At 30.4% G+C, this 20,148-nt stretch overlaps 1 protein-coding gene across 3 annotated transcripts in view; it reads right to left on the bottom strand.

Annotated features, from left to right (window-relative positions):
- Nucleotides 1-20,148, bottom strand: part of LOC145268260 (signal-induced proliferation-associated 1-like protein 2) — a 201,636-nt gene that overhangs the window by 10,690 nt on the left and 170,798 nt on the right. For all 3 annotated transcript variants that reach the window (XM_080123607.1, XM_080123609.1, XM_080123608.1), the window contains 5 exons: nucleotides 13,402-13,613; nucleotides 11,324-11,361; nucleotides 9,238-9,739; nucleotides 6,631-6,784; nucleotides 3,626-3,878 (listed from right to left, as the gene is read on the bottom strand). In XM_080123607.1, the coding sequence (XP_079979733.1) occupies nucleotides 3,626-3,878; nucleotides 6,631-6,784; nucleotides 9,238-9,739; nucleotides 11,324-11,361; nucleotides 13,402-13,613 (1,159 nt within the window). The remainder of the gene's footprint in view (nucleotides 1-3,625; nucleotides 3,879-6,630; nucleotides 6,785-9,237; nucleotides 9,740-11,323; nucleotides 11,362-13,401; nucleotides 13,614-20,148) is intronic.

Below are 20,148 nucleotides of genomic sequence, written 5' to 3'. Positions count from 1 at the left end.
AAGATGCAAGTGGTAAAGTTAAATGCATTAAGTTTCTTGTGCGGCTATTACTTTTTCCATTTCTTTTCAGATCCAGTAATGGCATTCACTCAACCAGAAAAGGCATTTTGTATGCTTGAATTTGCAAAAACTGAATCAGGGATGTTTGTTCAAAATGCACTACACAAAAAACAATCTCACACCCTGCGACTTTTTGTAAAATATTTTTGACTCCTAATGGGGGTATAAGACGAATGGATTCGCCAATCATTTTTATAACCAACGGTTGTGCTAAACAACCAATGAAAACGTCCCAAAATTATTATAAAAATTGTCGAATTTTGGATTCAATCAGTTCGCTGTTAACTACGCCACGGACCGCATTTGATTCTTGGCCACTATCTTGGTTACTGATCTGAACTACGCCGCTATCTTTGTTCAACACGATGTCTCAAAACTTAAAACTTTTTTTTGTGGGAATTTGTTAAAAGGACTGGTCTATGCGCCTCCCATTCCAAGAGACATGGATGAGCTGAAGGTCTGAATAACAGAAACTGTTGCAACCATTGATACCGCAATGCTGGGACCTGTTTCGCAAGAATTAGACTACCAGCTTGATGTGTCATGTGACCAATGATGCTCACATCGAACATCTTTGAACAATTTAGGAATAACTTGAGATTACAAGCTTTCTGAATATACCAGATGCGTTTTTATATTTTTAATAGTTCTCGAGATATTCAATGCCAAAATGTGTCCAAGACTTTTGGAGCACCTACTTTCTTTGATCAAAATGAAATATACTTTAACTGCCACTGTATTACATCTAATGGAAGAACTCTCAGTCATTCTTTAAATGTAACTAAACAACGTCGCTTCTGCACACGTCTCAGGAGAGAGAAAGAGAGAGAGCATAGATGGCAGAGGGCTGCAACAAAGCCTTCAGACCAACAGGAAGATCTGTCCTATGTTAAAAAGATGTCTGTAAGTAAGACATGAGAACAAGTGGCATTGATCTAACCAGCTGGGGGGGTTGTGGCTGAAGACTCTGGAGAAGAGCTTTAAAAGCATACACAAAGTGGAGTGGAGAGAGGAAAGACCAGTAATTGAGGTGGAGAAAGAGAGAACACAGACAACAGAGGGTTGCAACAGAGCTCTCGCAACCAGATACTACAGACATCTACATTAACTGCAACAGAGCCTGCTGATACAGGATAGGCTTGCACAGTTACAGCAGATGCTGAAATTTGCTAACAGACTAAGCTGAGACAGAACTTTATTGATTCCGAGAGACTGATATCAACACTAATATATATATATAATTTTAGTCATTCAATAAATGAAAAAATTTATGATGTGAAATGGGTAAATTTCAAATCAAAAGATTTTTATATTATTCTATGTAAGACAAAGAATACATTTGAAATATAACTCCTTATCGTATAAGATTTTGATGTCTACCATCTCTTCAGAGGAGAAAATTTGCTCTATCTTGTATATCGAGCAATTTTTATGTAGATGGAATAGTATTTATGGAATATTACTGCAAATAATATTTTGTAAGACTTATAATCACAGGTTTCCATACCAGTTGATTGTTAGATAATTTTATTCTGAAGTATATATATATATATATTATATATATATATATTACATATATATATGAGAGAGAGAGAGGCTTAAAAGTTTTTTTTGTTTTTTTTTAACCTTGAAAACTACATAAAAAATTTTAAATTTATTTTTTAGTTCTCCATTCAAAAATTATTTTGTCAGTAAGTCATTTAATCTCCTGCAATCACTGAATCAACGTGCATTCCTAAAGTTACAATAGTCCTAAGTTTTCAGGAATCGTCAGTTTACCATGAAACACTGTTTCAGGAATTTAAAAAACAAAACAGTATATTAAATCATAGCTCTCCAACTATATTGATCAAACACCACCTCCTTAAAAGAACAAAAGATGTTCTGGATATTGGATCCAGTTTTGTTGCTTTAGATTAATTATTATTAATGTTAAAAAAAAAAAAACAATTTATACATACAATTGTTTTATAACATGAATAGGTTAACCTAATTAATCTCTCTCTCTCTCATATATATATATATATATATATATATATATATATATATATAAACAGTAAATGTATGTCTGCGTGCATATTTGTCTAAATATTTAACCAATGAACTACTGATCACATAACACTGAAATCATCAGGAAATAGTAATACATCAGAGATGATTAAAAATGAATAAAATCTTTGGATGGATGAATAATGTATACAGACATATCGGCAAGTTGAAATTTAAACTGTTCATTGCAACTTGCCGACATTTTTACTTCTTTCTGTGCATGAACAAATTAAATTAATTTATTCAAGTCATTTAATATTAAATCTTTATTATTTATCTCTCAATAGCTACATTTGGAAGAGACGTGACTGGAGTGCTAAATGCTTTGGTTTTGATTCTAGTTGATGGTACCAAAGTCATTTTTTAAAAAACTTTTGAAGTAACTACTTTATATTAGGTACAATATAATATTCAATAGTGCATTGGCTATGTAATAATATGAAATCTGCATGAATTAATCCATAATATATATATATATATATATATATATATATATATAGATGTTCAAGATAAATACACACGTAAAAGCATGTTCCAAGCAGAGATCCCAGCAATGGCGGAACATGAGAAATGATAGAGGGTCCTCAGAACCAGATGCTGCCTACATCTGTGGCAAGTTATTCTTGACTAATGAAGTGATATTTGTGGTTCTTGTCCAGAAATGACCCTAAACTAAAACTACTTGACTAATTTATGACTTTTGGAATATGATATTTTTGTTTAGTCACAGTGTATGTACATCTTGCAGATTTTTTTTTTTTTTTTATAGAGGGAATTAGGGACAAGAACCATATTTTTTTTTTTTTTTTAACTCTTTACATCAAGTGGCTTCATGCCATATCTGAAATGATTAAAAAAAAAAAATTAAAAAAAAAAAAAAAAAAAAAAAAAAATGAATTGCAACAGAGCTAGCTGATCCAGGATAGGCTTGGACAGTCATAGCTGATTCTGCAATTCAACAATGGTATAATCTGAAGCACAGAACTTTGTCTCTCAAAACAAATGAATGCAATATAGTAAATTTTAACTTTATGGTGCTTATATGCAGACAAAGTACTGTGCTATTTACTTTTAGTTACGAGTTTCAAGTTTAATCAGAGCTTTACGGTATCTTTTGTTTATTAAACCGTTAGATTAAAGTACGGAATAGTTACAATACATCCTCCCCATGTTAAGAATGTGTTTCTAAATAATATTTCAGCAAAGTCTGCATTATGCATAAGTACCTAAATTTTTACCATATCTTATTCGTTAAATTGTTAGATGGGAGTACAGAATAGCTATACAATGCCTTTCCTTCCTCATGTTAAGAATGGGTTTCTAAATAACATTATTACAGCACGGTTCATATTCTGCATAAGTAGCAGTTTATTAAATTATTAGGTGAAAGTACAGAATAGTTGCAAAACGCCCTCCCTATGTAAAGTATGGCTTTCTAAATGTTATTTCAGCACGACCAAATTTACCAAAATTTTGGTTCATCATTAAATCCAATAAAATGAAAGAATTCACTTACAGATGACCTGTCTAGGTCTTCATGGAGGCTGCCGATATTGTCAAAATTGATGAGACGCAATAACTCTTCTTGTAGATTAACGGTGGCAGCGCCGCCGGTCATTTTTCCGCTACTACTAAGTCCGTGGATACTCTTGGACATGTGGTGAGCAGGCACAACTGGCAGTGCAACCGGTGCACTGTGGGTCGAATAAGACCCTCCACTACGGCTTCTGGAATTTAGAGATTCTTCGGATGATCTACCGGATAAGTTTCTGCAAAATAGATAACATTTAAAAAAAAAATTCAATAACGAAAATGAAAAAATTAAAAAATAAATGGTATTATTTAGATTATTCAAACTACTGTCCTTATCTTGAGTTTCATTCTCAGAACGTTTCAGCTGATGTAACCTCCGAACATCTTCAGGTGCATCTTCACAATGTCTTTTATTAATGTTTATGAAATGGAAAGAGTGTGGAGTTCTTTCTATCACACCAAACAAAAAAAAAAGAAAAGAAAAAAAAAGAAAAGGAAACAACTCGATGCTCTTTTCATTTCATAAAAACATGACACATTTTGAATACTTAGTGACTATTATTCATTGTTTAAAAAAGTATTGATTCATTGTGAAAAAAAAAAAATGGAAATTCATTGTTGAAAAAAAATTAAAAAAATGGTAATTTATTGTTGAATAAAAAAAATGATAATTTATTGTTGAAAAAAAAAAAAAAAATGATAATTTATTGTTGAAAAAAAAAAAAAATTTATTGTTGAAAAAAAAAAAAAAAAAAAATTTGTTGAAAAAAAAAAAAAAAAAAAAAAAAATTTGTTGAAAAAAAAAAAAAAAAAAAAAAAAAAATGGTAATTTATTGTTAAAAAAAAAAAATGGTAATTTATTGTTAAAAAAATGGTAATTTATTGTTAAAAAAAATGGCAATTTATTGTTGGAAAAAAAGAATGGTAACTTATTGTTGGGGAAAAAAAAAATGGTAATTTATTGTTGAAAAAAAAACCCCAAAAAACTGATAATTTATTGTTGAAAAAAAAAAAAAAAAAAAAAAAAAAAAAAAAGGTAATTTATTGTTGAAGAAAAAAAACAAAAAAAAAAAAACAAACAAAAAACTGGTAAATCATTGTTAAACTTAATTCATTGTTAAAAAGAAGAATCATTCTTTTCATCATTCACCAAGAAGACACCATCGTCAAGATGCACCTCAATATTCGAAGTTACATTGGTTGAAACGTTGTGAAAAGAACGTTTCAAAATGAAAACAGTAATCTGAACAATCCAAATAAAACGTTTCGGATTCTTTGGATTACTGTTCTCATCTTGCGTGAGATTTTTATATTTCAGCCGATGTAGTCTCCGACCTTCTTCAGGTGCATCTCGTTGAACTGGGTAATTTTGTTTTTTCATGTGAGTGGATGGGTTGGTTTCATGAATGTATATATAGACAGTTTCTAAATGGTCACTCACAATAAGGGAATGTATCAAATAAAAGTGTGTGTGGAAGCAAAAAAAGATACAAGCAAAAGTGAAATAAAGTTTTTTCGGGTATGTTTTACGACAGACATCATGGCGAAATAGTTATTAAAAAATAAATGTTGCCAAAAGCAAGATCAGTTATTCTTCTACTTACCTGGGTAAGATGATTTTGATGTCTTAAATTATTTTAAAGCATTTATTAAGTTTGAAAATCAAAAACAAAAATAGCGACATGAGGTTGTCACAAGGATCACTCAAAACTCAAAAACGAAACAATACTCATTGAAATCCACCCAATAAATGTCAGTGATATATATTTGGTGGATGACTAACAGTACTTAGGGTGATCTGAAAGTAACTCTATTCTAAAATAACTATAATTCAAATGCTGTAATACGTTTTAAAATTTTTTTGTGTGTGCGTGTTACTTAATGTGTGCGTGTTACTTAATGTGTGCGTGTTACTTAATGTGTGCGTGTTACTTAATGTGTGCGTGTTACTTAATGTGTGCGTGTTACTTAATGTGTGCGTGTTACTTAATGTGTGCGTGTTACTTAATGTGTGCGTGTTACTTAATGTGTGCGTGTTACTTAATGTGTGCGTGTTACTTAATGTATGCGTGTTACTTAATGTGTGCGTGTTACTTAATGTGTGCGTGTTACTTAATGTGTGCGTGTTACTTAATGTGTGCGTGTTACTTAATGTGTGCGTGTTACTTAATGTGTGCGTGTTACTTAATGTGTGCGTGTTACTTAATGTGCAGGAATAAGATCTATGCTTTTCTTTTCAGATCTGTTATATGAATTTGGTTTTTAATCTTGAAGGGGCAATATGTGAATACTTCCATCCCGCAAGAGTTTTTTGTGAAATCAGTTGATGCGGTTCATGGTTGACTTGAGAAATTGATGGTGAATAGTTCATGCCCATACCAAATTTTAAATAAAAGTCCACGTAATATACATTTTTCTCATTCATTAATTGGAGAAATTATACTTCAAAAATATATTATAGTTATTTTAGAATAGGGAGTTTACTTTCGGATCACCTTATATATATATATATATATATATCATTGATAAGTATAGATAAGTTTATTTATATATAAAATTTAAATAATAGTAAATAGAAATTGATTTAAAAAATTAGTTATAGAAATAGAAAAATAACAGATTTAAAGCTTAAAAGATTTCAATAACTGCATCATCGTAGATACGACAATCCCACAGATTGACAACAATCCAATAAAGTCTGGCAGTATTGTGAGATACTGCTGGGGCACTCTGGGCTAGTTGTAACTATGCTTTGGCCCTGAAACCATGCCTTCATTAGATCGAAGCTTTGTTGGAAGAAATGCTGTTATAAAAGCAACAGTTATTGTCCAAAACTTTTTAACAGAACTATATAAATTTTGCCAATATATATATATATGGTTGATAAGTATATAAGAGTTTATTTATGTATAAAATTTAAATAGTAAAAAAGTAATTTTAAAATTTTAAACAAAAAATGAACATAGATTTAAATAATATAGAACTTACTTGTTAGACGATTGTGGGCTGCTACTACCGCTGCTGCTATTATGGGGAGAACTATCAGATGCAACCTTTTTGTATATGGCATCAGTCCAGCCTTTGGTGTTAGCAGATAAGTCATTCTTCTTTCGAGTTATACCACAGCTCGAAAACATCTCTTCTGAATGAGGATAATAAATACATAATAAATGAATAAAAAAAAGACAACAAATTAGAAGAACAATTAAGTTCTTGTCCAGAATTCAACCTATATTAAAAAACTGAAATAAAGAAGAATCTCTATAATGTATGTACCCGTGATGAAAGGATATCATTCCAAAAATCAAGTAAATTGATCAAGCAGTTTTATCTTTAGATAAGAAAATAAAATTTTATGACTAACTGAGAAGTGACTGTCATCTCTGCTATTTTGAATAATTAAAAAAAAAAAAAAAAGGGTCAGGAAACAAAAGGGAGATAATTTATAATTAATAGATTTATGCTGAAATACCTATGAATTGCCATTATTCCTTTAAAAAAATGATTCCCTTGAAAAATAATACATTTTTTTTTTTTTTTTTTTTTTTGCAAACGAGTCACCACTTATCAAGGCTGGAGGCCACTCGAAGATAAGGGTTAATGAGTGCACGGTAGTCAATGGGGAAAAATCGTAATCGTTAGTAGTGGAAATTTGATAAATTGGATTACTTAAGGGGAACGGCTCATTAAGAACGTCTTTATGTTGGATCAATTTGTGTGATCTTTGGAATATGATATTTTTGTTTAGTCACGTGTATGTACATCAAAGATTTTTTTCTTTTTTTTTTTAATATAGAGGTGAATTCTGGAACAGAACCAATAATTTTAATTAAAATAGATTTAAGTAACTAATGAAAAAACAGAAGCTAAAATTGAGATGAGAGGTCAATTTTTCTGATTTTTTTTAGGGGGTGGGGATTATTTTCCTAAACAACTATTAATCACTTAAAGTCAATATTAAGAGAAAGACACAGTGTGTGTGTGTCTGTATATATATATATATATATATATATATATACACACACATAAGAACAAGTAGCTAATAAAACATGTTAAAAAACACTTTGAAAAATAGTTAAAAACATATTTAATTTTAAAAAGGAAGCACTAAATAAGTGGATAGTCCTTAATCTGCGGAGTTTCATATATATATATATATATATATATATATATATATATATTAAAAGCTTTTTCACTCCAAACAAGGCAGCTACAATTTGAAATCATGTCCAACAAAAGACTAATAAAATAAGCATTTAAACTTCTGCTGGTTAGTACAGTGAGGGAAGTAGGAAACATGGAGGGAATTCCGAAGTGTAACAGTCCAAGATGTGATACCTACTAGTGATGGAACAATTAAAACATTTTTATGTATGTGAGGTGGAAGAAGGGATAAGTGACAGAAAGCTAGTCATTAACGGTAATGTTTCTTTGTAATCAAATTGTAAATTGGAGTTGCGCTAAAATTGATATGGCCAGAATAAGAAAAACTATGGCACATGGCAGTTATTCAGGGAACATAAGCATAAACATAAGCATATATAATGATTTAATATACTGTTTTGTTTTTAAATCCCCGAAATGATGTTCTATGGTGAACAACTGATGCTTCCTTGAATTAACATTATGACTATTGTGAATTTGAGAGAGCAAGTTGATGCATTGATTGCAGGTGATTAAATGACTTACTGACTAAATAGCTTTCTAATGAATGATAAAACAAAAATTAAGTACTTGTTTATTTTTTCAAAGTAGTTTTAAAAGGTTAAAACTTTCCAACACTATATGGGTTGTATTACAATCCAGAGATACAAAAAAGTTGTCAAAAAGCAAATATATAAACAAATAAATGTTAAAGGCAAGATAACTTACTTTTCTACCTAACTGGATAGTGTTTTTATTTAATTCAAAATGTTTATTCAGTTTGAAAAAAGTAATATCAATTGCTACCGAAAAATAAGAAAAAGTTATAGGTATAGTAGTGTTGGGCTAGTTTCATGTTTCTATTTAATTAGATGGAACTGATAGGTACTACCACTCCGAATTGCCTTAATTCATGTATTTTTATATAATGAAAATAAAAGATCTTTATAATTGCTCCTATATTAAAAAACAAAAATTAAGAAAAATCTGTCTGATGTATGTGCTCATAATGAAATGAAAATATATTTCATGTAAATTGATGAAGCAGATTTTTTCTTTTTATAAAGGAAATTATTTTTAAGTGATTAATGGGAATTCATAGACATAATACATAAATCTCATGAGTTTTGAATTATTGTAGAGTTATTTCTTTTAGTATTTTTTATTTTTTATTTTTTTTCAAAATGGCGAGTGAGAGTCACTTCTCAGCTGCTCACAAAATTCGATTTTCATATTTAAAAATATGATCAATTTGCATGATGTTTGGAACATGACATTTGTTTAAATCACAGGTATGTATGTCAGAGATTTTATTTTATTTTTAATATAGATGTAATTCTGGATAAAAACCGACCATAAATATCTTATTGCACATTTATTTATTTTTTTTTTTTTACTCAGTAGAAAAAAAAAAAAAAAAAAAAAAAAAATAGTAAAAAAAACTTAACTGACCTCTACAAGATGACTGCATGAAATTTTCAGAGGATTTATTTGATCCATGATGAGAACCTCCACTAGAAAGTGAAAGGTCGCTGATTTGGCTCAAGCTTGAACTGTTGTTGAAGACATGATCAGGAGCGCTGTTCTTACGCTTCGCTGCTTGCTGCTGCTGCAAAAGGTATTTAGTGTTTTGACTCTGCTTCATGAGTTCAAGTGAGATGTTACCCGACTGGGGTGTGCCAGGCGATATATAGTCACCTGTGCCACTGACAAACGGACGTTTACTCATAAGAGATGGATTGTTGCTGCTGCTGCTGCTACTTGCCGCACTTACAGCTGGCGTTGATGCTTGAACGGGTCCGATGTTTAGCGGTGAATTGAGGTAAGTCAATTTGTTACTTGTATTATCAGAGAAACTAGTATGGATGCTGCTGTTGCTACTGCTACTAAACGAACCGGTTCCAGATAAATCATCTTTACAATTGCTTTCAAAATGCTGTACAAGTTTACTGATCTGTTACAAAAAGAAATATATATATATATATGCATGTGAAAGGTTTTCAAAATATATTTAATATTAAATTTACAAATATTAAAAAAAAATATGCATTAAAATATGTTTTATATATATATATATATATATATATATATATATATATATGATTACTTAATTTACTCACATAAATTAATATACGAAAGTATAAATTTATGCGTAAACTTTAAGTATTTACTTCAACAGTGCTCAATACGTAGATAGAGCTAGGTAGTAAGTCATAAAATATATATGGCAATTAAGTTACCCAGATTATTCCGCGTTTCATCCATGCTCAGAAACTAGAAAGCTGATTGGCTAATTAAAAACACAATAGAAAGTGCATATATAAAAACGCAAGATAACCACAAAATCTAGCGTGGATGAAACATGGAATATTCTGTGTAGCTTAACTGCCATATATATTTTATAACTTACTATATATATATATATATATATATTTATTGAAATGTGTATATATATTTTAAAATGTGAAAAAATATATAAATTAAAACATGCTAATATATATGTTAAAATATATATACTTTCAATTTTGTATTCTTTGGTCAAACAAATTTTTGTTTTGAAAAATTACATTTCTGAATAAAATTTAAATATAAAAAAATAATTTTTAATTTTCTCTATCTAGTATATTAAGAAATTTTATTTGGCTGGGATTGTTTTATATAAAAATAACCTCCCAAAAATTTTGTTAGACTTGAAACCACAAGATTCATTAGTCTGTGATCTAAGTCATCTCATTATTCCGATATATTAATATTTTATTATAAAGGGTTCCATTCAAAAATATTAAAGGGTTCCATTCAAAATTCCATCTAAATTCCTGAGTTTGACAAGCTACGTCTGAAGAAGGTTGAAGGTTATATCAATCGAAACGTTTTGAAAATGACACTCAAGATGAGAACAGTAGTCCGATAAATCCAAATAACCAATCCTCATCTCAAAAATTTTACTTTTGTTTTTTTTAATATAAGGGAAATTCTGGGCAAGAACCATACATCATATTAGGAGGTTCTAGAACGAATGTGTTCTCAATGATTGTAAAATCAATCCCTTGTAAAAGAACACTAGAAAAAATATCTTAAAATAATTTGCTACTTGTGTTTTTTTTTTTTTTTCTTCCTTTGAAGATTGTAATGCTGGGTATGGGGCAGCCAAACCAGCTGCCAACATTGCCCTGCTTTTTATTGAAACCAACCAAGAGCTCTTTTTAGTATCCTCGCTGTTCCCTTAAGTGCAATTGTCTGGACTTCTTTTGCACTTGGTTCATCAGTAATATTAGTTAGGTAGGACTTCAGGTTCTTCTTCAAAAGCCCTGTGGCACCTAAAATAACTGGTGTGCAGAATAGAACATGCTATTATCAGTTAAATTTCCATTTTACATACTGGTGTACATTGGACAACTTTTTAGAAATTGACTGTTAATTGACATTTTGGGTCAGATGGACATTCTAATTACAACCTATCATTAAATTTAATCATAGCAAAGAAAATTACCTGCTTTGTATAAAAAAGAAATAAAGAAAAGACAAAGAAAATACTTACTTGGATATGAGGTTTCATATTAGCCAGATTATCTTTTCCTAAAATAAAAATTATTAAAAAAATTTAAAGGAAACATGAAATTTCTTGCTTGCATTTTTAAATAATTCTGAGTGTACATTTCCCATTAAATATAGAAAAAAAAAGAAAAGTTAATGCTAACATCTGAATCAGTGAAGTAAAAAAATAAAAAATTATTCTCAAACTGGAAAGTGTAAAAAAAAAAAAAAAAAAAAAAAAAATGTTAAAATGAACAAAACAAAACAAGCACCAACAAAGTATTTTTTTTTTATTATAAAAATCAGTATTGCCCTGGATGAATATCAAGAATGAAAAAAAAAAAAAATTATTCATTTGTTGAGGGTCAAGTGGTCTAGGTTTCGTCAGGAAAGGGGAAGACGAATTGGTTATTCTTATGTACTAAATTAGTTTGGTTGTTTTGTTTTATGGCATACACAGGGTAGAACAATAAAGTTGTCGCCATAAAAAAAACAACCACTACAGCTTTATTTTAAAACTTGAAAAAAATCAATTCAGGTAACTTAATTATGTAGTAGAGCTGACATCTATTCAATTTAGCCACTTTCAGCCTCAATTACTGCTTTGATATGGGTCCGGAACGGGGTGGGGTGGGGGCATACCTTTTCTACAAGTGATGGCAAGAATTTAGCGAACACTCGGCAGATGGCGGAGATTAGGCTGGCTTTGGTGTTGTGAGAGGTCATGTTGCTGATGTTCTTGATGTATGATCAAACGAAGTAGGTCAGCAGATTCAGGAGGAGGAGGAAGAGAGAGGGGGGTGAGAGAAGGGTACAAAGTCATAGCACTTCTTCTGAAACCAAGCCTGAGTCCCTTTGAACTTGTGGGATGGTGCCAAGTCTCATTGCCACACCCAGGTTCTGCCAGTAGCCACTTAATTGCACCTGGAGGTCATCATACTCTTCAGCACATTCAGGTATACTCTGGTGTTGACTTTCAAGTGGACTTTGAAGAAGAAGTGCCATGATGTGACCCTCACTTGAAACCACATCAAAGACCATAACCTTGGCCAGAAATTTTGTTGAACTGTGCCTTCAACTGTGGAACCATCCAGATTTGCATTTTGAGGGTGCTGGCAATGGTCCTGTTGTCATAACTAGGATCGGTAGAGAGCATAAGTTGTACAGTGATGAATCTCCGATCTCGCTCATTGAACATTGTGCCACTTTTAGACATGATAGAAGGCTCTCATTGCTCTTGGGATTTGTACACAACTGGCCAACTAGTAGATGGTCTGCAAAAACAACAAATGGAAATGGAATCATGTAGTCTTTTCTAGGGTGACAAATTTATCGTTCCACCCTGTACACTCTTTTCGGATTATTTAATGCTGAATTCAGTAATTTTGGTAAAAGTTTTTATGCTTCAAATTCTTTGTATCTTCAAATATTTATTCATGGCGTTTGGTTTGGTTGTCTTGTAGAGGAAAATTGCTGTTTTTGTTTTGCACTTTGCAGAACATGATTAAGTTTTTGCAAAGGGAATACTAATTTGGAAAGAAAATGCTGACTCTTCAAAATTAGTAAACACTAACTTTGAACTTTATCGTTTCTTAGAATTCTCTATGAACTATTTCTTTTCAAAGAAACTCTGAAATAGTGGTTTTAGTAGTGCTATGGAGGTCTCCTCAGTTTTATTTATTTATTTTCATTCGGTATGGATAGGAAGACAGAGAGGAAACAAGATACAATGTTTAATAGAAATAGGCTACACTTTAACCAGGGGCTATGCCAGGTAACCCTGTGAGTAAAATTTGATGGGGACATATTTTACTTAGATTATTGTCAGTAGCTTAAAATGCAGATTTGCAAGAGACCAACATGCCTTAGTGGTATGTATGTTTTTTTTACATATCATATGAATTATGTATAAGGAGGGATGATTTTCAGATCTATGATTGTGGCCTCTCTGTAAAGAAAGAATTGTTTATTTGGAATGAGATTTCCACTTGTGACTAATACCATATAAGCTCTAATAAATAAAATTAGAAATAGAATTTTATTTTTCATAAAAAAAAAAAAATAAATAAATATGTAACTGACCTAAATGACTGTCTCCACCATTTTGGGAACCATTCAACTCTTTATTTTGATGTTTGGACAGATTATCACCAGACCACCGCCTTTCGTTAAGTTCGTTAGATTTCACAAGAGATGAGGTCATTTCACTGGAATTGTTCTTATCTTGTTTTGATTCCTTGTTTTTGTCAAGACTTATTGTTCCAATTTGACTAGGAGAGGACCTTACATCTGACCTGAAGAAAATATTGAAAAAAAATATCAAAAACCATACAGAAATATCTACACACACACACAAAGAAACAGAAAACAAAAGAAACAAACAAAAAACAAAAGAAACAAACAAAAAACAAAAGAAACAAACAAAAAACAAAAGAAACAAACAAAAAACAAAAGAAACAAACAAAAAACAAAAGAAACAAACAAAAAACAAAAACAAACAAACAAAAAACAAAAGAAACTTCAAAATTATGCATGTATCAAACTGGGGAGGAGTATCTCTAAGTTGATGTGACTTTTTGCTATTTACTTTTTATGTATATTCTTAGCGCTGATGAAGGTTCCACTGATATATGAATAAAAACAATAACATGCCAGGAACTATATATAAAAATATCAGTAAAGGGCTGAAACAATTGTTTGCTTGTAAATAAAACTGAACCTTTTTTGAGATGACCATAAAAATGAATGTCCCCAGTGAAAAACATACATACACATTAATTAACATATATATATATATATATATATATATGTATGTATGTTTATTATGCAAACATTATTGGTTACATATGTGCATACATGTTTCAGTGGAATATCAATATAGAGAGATCCACCTAATCAGACCAAAAAATGTCACTTTTTCAATCTGATGAGGTGGGTCTTTTTATATCGAGATTCTACTGAAACATGTATACACATATGTAACCAATAATGTTTCTATAATAAACATACTATATACCTGCTGTGTCCTCCATCAAGCACTTTTATATACAAGTTAAAATATAATTATCCACCGACTCAGAGTGGTTGAATCTGAGGAGTTGTAGACGACAAAACATGTGTCAGTGGATAAGTATATTTTAATACATATGCCGCTCCCCCATTAAAAAAAAAAAAAAAAAAAAAAAAAATCGCAAAATCAAATACATTATATGTATATATTCAAGCAGATATTGAATATGATGAAGATATTTTACTTTTTTTTTTTTAAATTTTTTATATAATCTTTTTTATATCAAAATCAAATTATTAATGAAAGTTCGATAGTTATCACAAGCGCTTTCAATTCGACTGCGAATCATCTTCAGGTGTTGATAAGATGAAAGTGAGTAGGAACGAAAGTGTAAGTAAAAAAGTAAAATACACAACAAATTGTATCGAATAATTGAAGGTGCATAAAAAGTCAATGAAAAATCTGAGTATTAAAATCAACAGGTCAATCGGCCAATATTGGCAAAACCCATAAACTTCATAAAGCAAAGTATCTCTGTTGTATTTAATAATATCTACAGGAATGAAAAAATGCTACCTAAATATATCCATTTCATATATATTTTATTATATATGTGTATATATATATATATATATATATATATATATATATATATATATCTCAAATTTTAATCATTTAATAAATTTAAAAATTGATGACATGAAATGGCTAAAATTCAAATCAAAGTTTTATTCTGAAGTGTGTATATATATATATATATATATATATGCAGGTTGGATTGATTACTACAGAATATTCACATTTTTTTCTAATTTTCTTAATGTGTCAAGCAAAATTTCTTGTTTCTAGTGGTATTATATTATGAACCTTTTTTCTAGAATTCAAATACACAACAACACATTTGGTGTAAGCAACAGTCCGTTTTTATTCCTTGTTGTTTCTCTGTTATGGTGGAGAGAGAGAGAGGAGTGGGAGAGAGAGATAGAGAGGCATATATCGTTGTGTCCGCTTGGTTGACAGTCAATCTCCAATCTTTTTGTGTCACTTTTTTCTGTCAACTTTTAAGAACATCAACATAACCAGATTCCTTTAATTGCTACATTCTTTCTCAAACAATAACAAATTTTGTTTACATTCGTGAGAAATATTGAAACAATTCTGATTTAGCTGTCATGTTCCTCACATTCCATCCGCAGACGCATGCCACATTTTTATCCATATAAATACATATATGTACATACACCTATATATATATACTAGCATGTCAACCCGGCTTAGACCAGGCCCTTTGTGTAACAGTGGTAGGTTCTTATCTTTGTCATCTCTCTCTAGCACTTTTGATCATTGTTATTGTTAGCAGTTTTTTTTTTTTTTTTTTTTTTTTACTACGAAAATGAAAACTGGTAAAAATTCTGTGGTACTCAACAAAACCTGCATAAATAATAATTTGTTGCCTAAATACGTACACATGCACAGTAAGTTATGAAAATATATGGCAATTAAGCTATACAGAATTTTCCACACTAGCCTGACAAGTCCTTATAAGGATGAAATACATAAAATTCTGCATAGCTTAATTGCTGTATATATTTTTATAACTTATTGCTTAGCTTTACCCTCATATTGAGCACTGTTGAAGTAAATACTGAAAATCAATACATAAAATATATCTCCTCATATCTCACATTGTCATATATATATATATATATATATATAAGAAATGAAGGCTGATAATTCAAAGTTAAATAAAACTTTAAAATCAATAAGGAAAATGTTTTTAAGCCATGGCATTTCAAGTCCTTATACTTCTCATCAGAAGGGAAAAATAGTCAAGTTTATGTACACAAAATCACTGGAAGAAGGACATTAGCTTAAAAATAAAATAAATATATGTATATAGAAGTAGGAAAGATAAAATTTAAAAAGAAAACAGTAAAAAATACAATAAAGAAAAAACAAAATAGATGGCAACATAAATAGGGATAGACATAAATAGATTAAAAATTACATGCAAAATTCAATGAAAATAAAAATAAAGTTTTAAAGTATACAAAAAAAAAAAAAAAAGAAGTGTCATCCCTTATTTCTTATATTAATTGCTTCACTTATTCATGTAGAGCTTCTTGCATCTTGATAGCTTTTTGTATAAATATTACATTTCATCTTAATCTCAGTTATATAAAAAAATTTCTTCAATGCAAATGTGATAAGCTCTTGAGTGTTGTTTCTTTTCAATCAAATAGCATATACAGAACTCATTCAGGAATAAAAGTATATAAGTCCGTTTTCAGTATTAAAATCTATTAGTGAAACAGTATATATATATATATATATATATATATATATATATATATATAAGAAAATGTTAAGTGTGACATCAATTTTTGAAATTATCTATCTAAATCTTTCTCACTCTCTCTGGCACTTGAAAAAAATAATTACATAACATTAAAAATTGCTCTACATGGAAGAAAACCAAATGGGATTTTGAAATGCAATTTTAGTATTAAGTGAGTGGAGAACCCACCTCAACAGAAATCCCGTAAAAAATTGCTTCCCTGTTGCTTATAATCCTATTTAATAAATTCAAATCATTTAACAAGTATTTAGAAAGTTTAAAATCATACAAATTTACAAGCATTTTTTTATGATTGACATAAAAAATAAAAAAATACACCATTTTGAAATTTTTAAGCAGCAAGCAGGAAATACAGGGTGACTCAAAAAAAAAAAAAAGAAGCTAAATGGAGGCCATCTAGAACATAATCTGTAGAATGGAGAAAAAAAGGCCAAAGACCCTAATGTTTTGATGTGATGTTTTGAATATATAATAAACTAGTTATGACCAAAGTTTCATTTCATTCAGACAAAACACTAAGAAACGGGGCCCTAATTAGAGTTGGGGCCCGTTTTTTTGGTCACCCTGTATTCCCAAAGCAAATTATATATATATTTATTACTAAAAATGAAGCTTTTAACAGTCATGTATATGACAAGAAAAATACATATATACACATTAAAAATAAATTCAAAAAGTGAAGCCTTTTAACAGTCATTAATACAGGAAAAGAAAAAATTAAATATATATTCAACATTAATAATAAATATGATGCAAGCTAAAAATTTCCATTTTATACAAAAAAAGCTAACAGAGAAACATTCTTCTTGTCCATATTCCTAGAGACAGTGGTACAATCCTAATACTAATATATGGGCTCCAAGAAGTTGAAATTATTATTTTTTTTCATAGGGGGTCACTACTTATCAAGGTCAGGAGGCCACTCAAGGATAAAGATTAATGAATGTATGGTAGTCAATGGGATAATATCGTAGTAATCGTTAGTAGTGGAAATTTGGTAAATTGGATTACTTATATAGGCGCCTCATCAAGAACTTGTTTATGTTGGACTTGAAGACAACAATATTGTAGTCAGTTGGAAAGTTGGGATTTGGTTACATCTTTAAAAACATTTTCATAAGTTTAATTTGAAAACATTATTTTCATAGTTTAATTTGAAAAAAAAAAAAAAAAAAAAAAAAATTGAGATATTCAGTTCTCTCCCACTACAAGAACTTAGACATTAGGGTCGGGAAGTGAGATTGAGAAGTCAGCGATCCCGTGAAGGGGCACTCTGACCTGCAAAAAGTGCCCAGGCAGCCCCGTTGACATTCCTCAGTAAGTGCACCCCAGACGATTAGCAATAAACTAACCTCTTCTCAAAGAGAGAAAGCAAGGCCTGGGCATATGGACCTCCTAGAACTGCACAGAACTACATCCCATCAATTGGAACCAGATCATTTTTTGGAATTTATACTAATTTCAACACGACATGTAATGTTTTCACCTGAAATGCGTTGGTTTAAAAACATTGCTAATCCATACAAACACTGTATATAATGCTTTAACTGTAACCTACTCAGGTAGACAAGCAATGAACATCACATGGTTGACATGGTGTATAATAGTTGAGGATCCGTTCTTCACATTCAGTCCCACAGAGATTGGACCAGTTCCATCGTCTTTTACTGGTCATGCTTTTATATTAGCCTGCCACCCTCCAAGATTATGATTTTCCTCTTTTGGAAGAAATTAGTTTATTGCTATTATTGCAGGAGGCGCTCCTAACCAAGAAATAATGACAGGTTTGCCTAGGCAATTTTTAAGAGGTCAGAGTGCCCCATTTTTTTAAAAATTAATTTATTACTTTTAAATAAAAAAAATCAGTCACGAATTACATTCGATAAAAAAATCAGCCACAAATTGCATTCAATATAAAGCTGACAGAACCATAATTTAGATCAAGAATTATCTCTTTTTTGTCGTACTGAATTGGTCAAACATCTCTTTCACATTAAAACGTGTTAAAATTCTTTTTCTCTTAATTATGTTTCTACTGGATTATTTCCCGTAACTTTTGTAATCTATATAATTATAAAACTCAAATGACCTTGTAACGATGCATGTAACCCACTTTCCGGTTTACGAGAACCGATTGCGCATGCATGCATGGCATGAGCACTGAAATATTAACATTATTATTTTGAAATTATTATTTAACATGGGAAGAGTGGGGTTTAAAAAAAAGAAAAGCAGATATATCAAAATTTGAATTTAACTATAATAAGTATTATGGTATCTGTTCAGTGCACATTTACCTATCAGTATGGTCAACCGCTTATAATTCAGTAACTGTAAATTTTTTTTTCAAGAATAATCAATTTTAATAAACAGAACGACTCATAGAAATCTATCTATATTCTTTTTTCATTTTAATATACTTTCATAGAAATGTTTCTGTTATGTCACAAAAAGAAAACTATTTTCTTTACGTCACACGTGTCACGCTCATACATGAATTCCACAGCTAATATAACATACTGACCTAACGGATCACGGGTAGTCTAGTTTATATTAATTTCACCATGACTCGTAAGTACATAATGTTTTCACCTGAAATGCATTAGTTTAAAAGATCACTTGTGTAAACAAGCAGTGGACGTAAATTCCGAATCCAGCAGCAAAAGCAACACTGGCAACATTTTATTCTTCTTTTCAACAGATGTTGAAGTCTTATTCGTTTGTTATATCCCTTCATATGGAATTTTCAATCAAACTTTATTTAATCCATAGAGGTAGCTGGTTTTTATTAAGCTGGAATTTTTTGGCATCATTCACCCAGGGTGGATTGAGGCAGCTCCTCTCATAGTGCACACAGCATCCCAGATGGACTGCAACAACCAAGATACAAGTTATAAAAATGACCAGCTACGAACACTGTAGACTTGTGGATCAGAGGTATGTTCGGTGTCGGCTTTTATGGTGTGTAACCCTGTCTTCAGTTGGCCTCCAGGGCTTCTTTGCTAATCTTGAGGTGGTTCTGATGTTTTGTGGATGAACTTATGTTGCAGCAGACAGCATGACCAAATCATAAAGTTTCCTTTTTCAAGTGCTTGATCAAGAAGAAAGATCCTTGTCCCAGGCTCTTTATCTTTCTTTCTATCGAAATCAGAAAATTATCACATTTATTCAACTAGTAATCCGTAAAAAAAAAAATAAAAATAAAAATTTTTTTATATATAAAATAAATCATTGAATATGACATTTTTATTCCATGACTGGTATTTTTCTGTATTTTTTTTTTTTTTTTTGTAATTAGGTTGAATTCTGGACTGGCATCATTTATATTTAACACTTTAACGCCTAGTTGAACTAATTTGTTAGGCATTAAAAATGGTTTTATGCTGTTTTTGCTAAATATTAGTAAATGAGGAATTATTTCCAGTTAAAATTCAAGCTTCAGTTTTATATAAACACGACA

This window comes from Euprymna scolopes, chromosome 43 (genome assembly GCF_053919585.1).
Source record: "Euprymna scolopes isolate OS-2025 chromosome 43, ASM5391958v1, whole genome shotgun sequence".
Classification (NCBI taxonomy): Eukaryota; Metazoa; Mollusca; class Cephalopoda; order Sepiida; family Sepiolidae; genus Euprymna; species Euprymna scolopes.
Note: the sequence above shows the minus strand (reverse complement) of the source record. Positions and strands in the feature narration are given on the sequence as shown.